The sequence below is a fragment of the Glarea lozoyensis genome (assembly GCF_000409485.1).
Source record: "Glarea lozoyensis ATCC 20868 chromosome Unknown GLAREA15, whole genome shotgun sequence".
Classification (NCBI taxonomy): domain Eukaryota; kingdom Fungi; phylum Ascomycota; class Leotiomycetes; order Helotiales; family Helotiaceae; genus Glarea; species Glarea lozoyensis.
Window position 1 is genome coordinate 1,898,612 of NW_007360989.1, and position 7,485 is coordinate 1,906,096.

The following is a 7,485-nucleotide window of genomic DNA, read 5'->3' on the forward strand; positions in this document are numbered from 1 at the left end:
AAGGAATTGCGGTAATAGGCAGTATAGTTTGGTTGTGTAGAAATTAGCGATGATGAGTGAGGTGCGCTCTATGCTCTGCTTATTGGCTATTGGTAATTGTTTTATGTTCCTGGAGCTCTGGTACAACTACACATGGAGATGCTGCACTCCTTGTAAGAATACGTTTGTAGCTTGGAGCCATTACTGTGACGCTCTGTCGGGTGAAACTTTTCACAATAAGCAGCGTCCCCCCCTCAAAATTAGATTCTTTGTTTGGTCAAGATTAATGCGTTAAGGTAATCATGTATTGAAGATGATCTGGAAATGGATCTCAATTTGCGGTTTTCTGCATCAAAATGTTATTGGGTAAAAGTAAATCTTGTTTGGCTACTGATGTCCTTTTTTTTAGAGTAAACTAGGAAACGATATGAATGGGATGAAGCACTATATGAGTGAGTCATTTTTTTTATGTTCAACGTCTGCTTATGAGAGCTGGCACAATAGTATAAACACTTATTGATGGGGGAGCTCTAACTATGCCAAAGTCTAAACTTCTCAAATAGTTGCATTATTCTTTACTAGCATGATTAATCTTAAGCGACACGGTATGAACACAACATTGAGCACCAGCAGTGTGACAAAGGATTACTCAACCTACTCAATCTATTCATGAATTATCATGAGTTGAGTTGAGTTGAGTAGTGAGTACTACTCAAACTCAACTCAACTCATTTACTACACTGAGCTGCACCAGTATAGCCTGAGACATCAATTTGCTAACATCTAAACCGAAATGTCTCATTCTCCCCTACAACAACATATACAGCAAGATACTTCCCAGAATAATAATGGGATCAAGTGCAAATCTTGAACCTAAACTTGGTACACCAGAAGGCTTACGACTTCCCTCTGTGATATTCGGTGTGCTCAAACACATGACACGAGCGTCACTCCACTGGACCGGCGCACTCCGAGACCAAGCAAGTGCAAAAAACGGCACAATACTCGTGACAGTCTGATCATAAACCAAGAAGTCAGTCGTATCATTCTTGGCCGCCGCTTCGTTTGCAAGAGTTGCCCCCCGGAAAACAGTGTCGTAGTCCGGGTCACCAAGACCAAATGGACAAGTGCGGTTCTCGGGAGGAATAGCTATTCTGATGATTAGTGATGTGTTTGTATCGCGTTCACCTACTAGGAGGTTAGAGATTCAAATGACTTACAACCGGCAGAACGAGATACGTCCTGGAAATCCTTACACGACTCAGGCGCCAGTTGAAGAAGAGATTTACATGGATTTTGCGTGATGTTACTTCTTATATACCGCGATCCTTCATCACTCAAAACCTTCCTCCACTCATCCACGCATTGCTGATTGAAAAACTTAGTACAATCCCCGCTATCCCCCTGCCCACGTTTTTGCGCGCTCGCTGAGTACCCAGACAATGTCAAATAGCACATTTCATATTCCAGATCCTCTGACGCGAGGTCAGTACCATGGGTATCAAGCCAGACTGGTTGCTGGTAAAAGAACGTGAGGTTGTCTTCGGAGTTGCGTATGTTCTGGACGCCGGTTGACCAGGTCCATGTTGGTAATGGTATGCCGATATTTGCATCGCCGAGGCCTTTGATGTCTAATGCGCCGGTTGCGTTTAATGTGCGGTAGGAAACATTGCCGGGATGAGCTTGAATCTCCTTTGCGGTGCAGTTTCTGTTTATATCGGCGGATTGAGCTAGTGTACCGCCGACAAATAAGACACAAGTAAGATTAATGGTAGTCGATAAAAAATTTGTCCTCGAGACGCTCATGATGTAGATGAATGAGGTCGGAGTGAAGAGACAGAGGTGAGTTTCTGAAATGATGCTTTTGGTGAGAAGTCAAATCAGCGATACAAAATCGAAAAACATTCTCGAAGAAGGGAACCCTTCAACCGACACAATTGTACGTAAATAAAGATCATTTCTAGAAACCAACACATTAGGTTCCATCGTTCAGTTGCTTTTGATCTTTCTGTTGGTATGACGTCCTCGGACAGGAGACATGGGCATATCGGGCAATGCCCAGACAAACGTAGGGTAGCATTGTACCAAAATGGACGTTTTCAACGTTTACCCGCTCTGGACAATTCCCAACCTGTCACACCGCGAAGATTCCTCCCTATTCTCTTTACGATACGATATACCGATATGCACCATGCTCCAACGGTTGTGCACGTTCTGGACCCTGCAGAGCTGAAGAAGCAATTCTGCGGGGAATCTTGTTGGATAAGTGGTAGGGAAACACAGCGTATGGTCTGATTGAGAAATACCGGCTTATTTTACCACCTTAAGAGTTGATGCTTTCGAGCCTGTCAATTGCCCGTTCAGAATCTAGGGAGCAGAATTAAACCGATTGGATCGTCTCGATATGATATTCCTGCCAAGCCTAACAATGCCATACAAGCGCTTACATAGGGATTCCAAATCCCCCTAGTGGAATTGTACGAGCTGATGCACTTGATTGGCTAGAGTTTACGGTTAAATTCAGACTTATTTTGCGGTCAGGTTATTCTTCGTGCACATTGATTCGGCCCCCTAAAATAAGCGAGCACTTACCACAACCAACTGGACAATACTTCTTAATTGTAGGATAGGGAAGAGTGCTGGCCAAATGTTGACTGTGTCTCAATTGATCAGAAGGATACTAGACTAACCTTCTATTCCTATTTTGCGTGTACTAGTGGTAGGAGTATAAAAGATGACTACCACATACTGGCCAAGTTATGAGTAATTTGATTATATCTAACACCAACCAAATTACCTCCAAGATAGCAGTGGTTGGATAAGCAGGTACTTGTCTGGCTAGCACCTTACGCAAAGTAGTATCACAATTTTTTTATTTCCTTTGCACAAACATGGACCGTCAAACTATAGGCAGCGTCCTAAAACAATCATATCCCTACCGCCAATGACGAGTACTTTCCTTAAACAGTGAAAAAAATGAACGATCCCGTCTATATTCAGTGCTGACATGCACAATAACGTGAGGATATTATAGTCGTGCCTTACATGATCAACCGTCGGAATATTTTGCCTCATCTCGTCGTACTCTCTGCCAATTGAAAAAGATATCCACTTCCTCAAATCCCTGAATTGTAACACAAAGTCGACGAAGAAATCTTGGCAAGTGTCATGCTTGATTCTTCGCTTTTCTGGAAAGTTAGTCCATATATGGATTGATTGGACGTAGACTTACCCACGATTAGATACTCGAGGTTCTATACTCCCATCTGAGATATCGTTCTACAAGACCCTTTTTGGGATCCAACCCTAGAACGGGATTGAGGGGTTGGTCAAGAAAGGATCAGCCTCTTGTTGGTAAATACTGGAGCACAAATATCTCTACAGAGAGTGGTTGACAATGTTGGAGCTCAAAAACCGACCGTGGGGAGGATAGCTTGGCATTTATAGTAGTCGAGCTACGAGGGTTTACCGCCATCATTGTGCTCAGTTGAGAATAGGAGGTAAGACGATAATTCCATAGACATTATACAAAAATCATGGACTTTGAGTCTATAATCTGTATCTCCATGAGGAATTAGCTCTAATGATCAAGCCAAAAGACAAAAATGCTGACTTTATGCCTTTTGATAGAACCACTTATGTGATGCTATCTTGAAGAATATTGGTTCTCCCCTCTCTTGACCAATTCATATCCCGGGGAACATATGTTGGACTTTACGAGCTTTACGTCAATTCCTCTTTCGCATGTAGATGTTCTGTCTTCATCGAAGATTTTATCGATATACTGTCAGATGTTGGCTGCTGAAGAACGGCACAGAAGGTCATTCTCGTTGGAACGAAACCAGGAAAACGGCCGAGGGCTCGACGTGAAGATGTATAAATATGCTGAGCTTGCGCTATTCAAATTTCAAATCGGCATCTCCAAAACTATCTCCTGTATTCTTCACTTCTTGAAAGCACACTCGGAACAATCAACCACTATCTATAATCAAGTTGACAGAACCAGCTTCTTTGCTTGTCAAAATGCATTTTTCTGTGCTATTAGCTGTAGGAGCATTGTCTCTTTCAGTTACAGCACTCAAGAACCCAGTCCAACATGGACCTACCAGGATCGACGAACTTTCAACCACGGGAATCCAACGCACATCCGGAGCAGACACCATCTCGCTCCTCGGGGGAGAAAGCATCATTGACTGCCCTGGCAACTCGGCCACTGTCACCGTCGACGCTATTGCTGCCAAAGATTCCCTCATTCATGATATAACCTCTGGTGTCACACTCACACCAGGACTCTGTCTCCATGCCGAGTCCGGAAAAGGTTTCAAGACATACGCACAAGTCTGCAACCACTCCAACTCGACCATGCTCGTCGACACCGTCGCTTCCACTGCTGCCCTCAACTTGCTATCGACATCCTGCTCTCAAAACCTCGCCAGCGGGACCTTGACAACAAGCTCGAAGCTCTATTTTGCCATCTTTGCAACATCTGGAAACGAAGTTGCCACCCGCACTGCAACAAAGAAAACTCGTACACTGCAAAAGCGTTGCTCATATCAGACTCTACTACCCGTCAACGGCTGCGACGATGAAGTCTGTGATCCCAAGATTGTGAGGAACGGCAGCGGTGACTGTCCGAACGTCGGCAATGATGAGACCGATGGTTGCAGCTATCATTGTGAAATTCGCGCAGCTCGCTTTTTTGGTCCAGCCCAGACGTTTGACGGCGCCGCTTTTTGCTCGGTGAGTCTTTCCCTCCATTCTCCAACATGAAGCTTGCTTTTACTGATCCTGTATATAGGCGGGAGGTTGTTCTCTCACAGTTGGCAAAAGCTACACCATCGAGAAATCTGTCAGTGCCTCTCTAGGACTGGAGGGTGCTGGTCCCCTCGAGAGTGTTTTGAGTGCCGGTATCAGTTTCAGCTATACAGTTGCCGAGACCAACACTCTAGAACAGGGCTATGACTTTGGTGAAGGTAAGTGCGGACAGTGGTACAAAGCGCCTGTTCTCAAGAATTCATGCGGCACCTTGAGCGAGTACGAACCCAACTTCGGTAAGTCAAGAATCCATGGATGTGTCGGTAGTTCATTTGCTCACCCATGTTTCAGGCGGTGATGGTGGTCTCTATTGTCTTGTTGATGCTCCATTGTCGAGCTCTAAGGCGTGGTGTGCGGTTGTGCAGTCAAAGGTACCCAGTACCGACGAGAATAACTCCACTCCAGACGTTCGTATCATCCAGAGATACGCAGACTGCACAAACAGTGTGTTCTACGCGAATGACGCGCCTGAGCAAAGCGACGCGTGGAAAATTGCATACGGATCAGGCAATGATGTAGTAAAAACTTGTTAAAGACTGACATTTTATGTGCTTGACTGATGCTATACCTGGCTCATGGACATGTCAATTCACTAAGTATTGACATGATGTCGACGTTGAATTGCTTAGCATTATAGTCGTGGGGCGTCGCAACATACATGGTTGAACCTGTATGTATGCATAGAACTTTTAGTCTTTGAAGAAGTTTTTCATAAATTAAGCTATTGTTTGTCACTATCGCTTCTCTCATAGTAAATAAGACCTAGCAACTTATCATCCGTATCTATTTTCTGTACATCTCCTTTCTGCCATAACACCAACTCCTCTACTTCTTTCCGGCACGGATCTTCCTCCCTTTTAATGTCGAACTCCGCAGTATAAGTTCGTGCGAAGACAAAGTGTGGTCAGCACCCAGAGATCGGTGAACTAGGATGCGAGGCCTTCTTCGTCTCCATTGAGGTCTTGCGCGGCGCTTGAGTAATCAGCCGAGACATGATTCTTTTTGAAAGAAAAGGCTTGTTTTGCTGGACAGATGTTTGATCTGGTTTCTCCGTAATTGATCTTTGTTCTCTTGTGCCATCTCCTGCGATCGAGCGAGGGTAATGTCGCACAATGGTAAATATCAATTCAAGCAGGCTTTTCCCCATGCTTGCGGAACCGGCCTTGTAGCCAACACCGATACATTTTGAGTTCCTTCTTCCGATTGACTAGCAATCTCCTATCGACACCGAGGTCAACAACCTCAAAGCAAGGCACCCGCTCCTCTACTGATTCGGTCCGAGCAGTCTCGCCGGTCCAGATATCAATGAGTTCATCCTTTTCAAAAAAGTAGACCCTCGTGCCATCACCACGGATATAAAAATTCTCTTCCAAATATCTCCCCTTCTTGAAGCGCACTTGAGCCAAGTCACCGCGCCCGTAATCACGGAATAGAACTTCTCCACCAGGCTTGAGGAGTTTGTAGATGTTCTGGACAGCTTGCTTCCACTGGGAGGGAGAAAGAGCAGAGAAGATAAATATCATCAACACAAAATCAACAGTCCCGGGTTCCAAGCCTGGTGGTAAATCATCCCCAGCAGCGTCCCAGACGTCAGCTTGTATATTCTTGGTATCATAAGCTTCGTTTTCACGAATCACTTCGACGGCTTTCTTTGAAAAATCGCAGGCATGAATTTTGAGATTTGGATTCTGATTATGTGACAAGATTGGGAAGGCTGTATTTCCAGCCCCAGCCCCGACTTCGAGGAGGGTGATTTTACCAGCATCTGGTTTTATGACCTCGGTGAGAATAGGAAATTCTTGTTGTAACCATTTACGATCCTTGAAGAAGTTTGCGGTGTTGTTCTTGTAAAAGTTGTTCCACCATTTTGCTGGATCGGAGTTAAACCTGGCTTGGAATTGTTAGCGAGGATCATGGAAATCTTCCAATAAATCGAGGGATAGTGTAAGCATTTCAGATAGGAGCGAAAGACATTTGCGAATTTGTTTCGTTCATGGGCTAGTAACCTCAGATGAACTATGCATAAGATTCAATCATCAGGATGCAGTGGCAGGGCCACGGGAGGATATAAAGGAGAGAGGGGAACATACTCTTGTCAAAGTCAGAGACGGGCGCCTCGCGCTGTTTTGCGTATTGTTGTTCTGCATACTCCTTGTAAGTATCATCAGTTTCTACGTGATCCCACGCGTTAAACTCGAACACATTATCCTTTTCACTCAGGTAGCGAGATCCGAATTGAAAGGGGTCGCTCCTCTTGAGATTGTTCTCGGGATCATGTGATAGGTGTGGTGGAGTTTCTCCTGTTTGAGCAGGATCTGTTGCAACAAGAGCCTCGCCAGCGGCCAGTGTCAAGGTAGACAGATCTGGTATCGCGACAGATTCTTGCTTACTACTGCTTACATCCATTGTGTCCGTCAATTCAGAATCACATATAGATTTGATCGCGACTGCAATGAGTGGTTGAGAAGAGTCGACACGATGGAGTTGTTGTGCAAAAAAAAGATGAAGCTCAAAAACTGTCCGCGAAATTCTGATGGTGGGACTTGCAGGCGGTGAACAAAAAAGCCGGCAGAACCCTTTTCCCCAGGAACATTTCTCTCGAGCTCCGAGGTCTGGAGCTGTCATCTTTGTCAATGACCTCACCACCAAACGCATTTTAATATCTCCTTCTTTTCTCTACTTCAACCGCGA

The 7,485-nt window shown here is 44.8% G+C and overlaps 3 protein-coding genes across 3 annotated transcripts; 1 reads left to right on the top strand and 2 right to left on the bottom strand.

Annotated features, from left to right (window-relative positions):
• Positions 1-787: 787 nt before the first annotated feature.
• Positions 788-1,785, bottom strand: GLAREA_06440 (uncharacterized protein; the record flags this gene model as incomplete). The annotated part of the gene is made up of 2 exons (XM_008081853.1): positions 788-1,128; positions 1,200-1,785. 2 exons carry the CDS (start codon positions 1,783-1,785, stop codon positions 788-790), a joined length of 927 nt encoding a protein of 308 aa, XP_008080044.1.
• Positions 1,786-4,002: 2,217 nt separating this feature from the next.
• Positions 4,003-5,327, top strand: GLAREA_06441 (uncharacterized protein; the record flags this gene model as incomplete). The annotated part of the gene is made up of 3 exons (XM_008081854.1): positions 4,003-4,719; positions 4,778-5,030; positions 5,086-5,327. 3 exons carry the CDS (start codon positions 4,003-4,005, stop codon positions 5,325-5,327), a joined length of 1,212 nt encoding a protein of 403 aa, XP_008080045.1.
• Positions 5,328-5,921: 594 nt separating this feature from the next.
• Positions 5,922-7,200, bottom strand: GLAREA_06442 (S-adenosyl-L-methionine-dependent methyltransferase; the record flags this gene model as incomplete). Its single annotated transcript, XM_008081855.1, has 2 exons — positions 5,922-6,685; positions 6,885-7,200. 2 exons carry the CDS (start codon positions 7,198-7,200, stop codon positions 5,922-5,924), a joined length of 1,080 nt encoding a protein of 359 aa, XP_008080046.1.
• Positions 7,201-7,485: the final 285 nt, after the last annotated feature.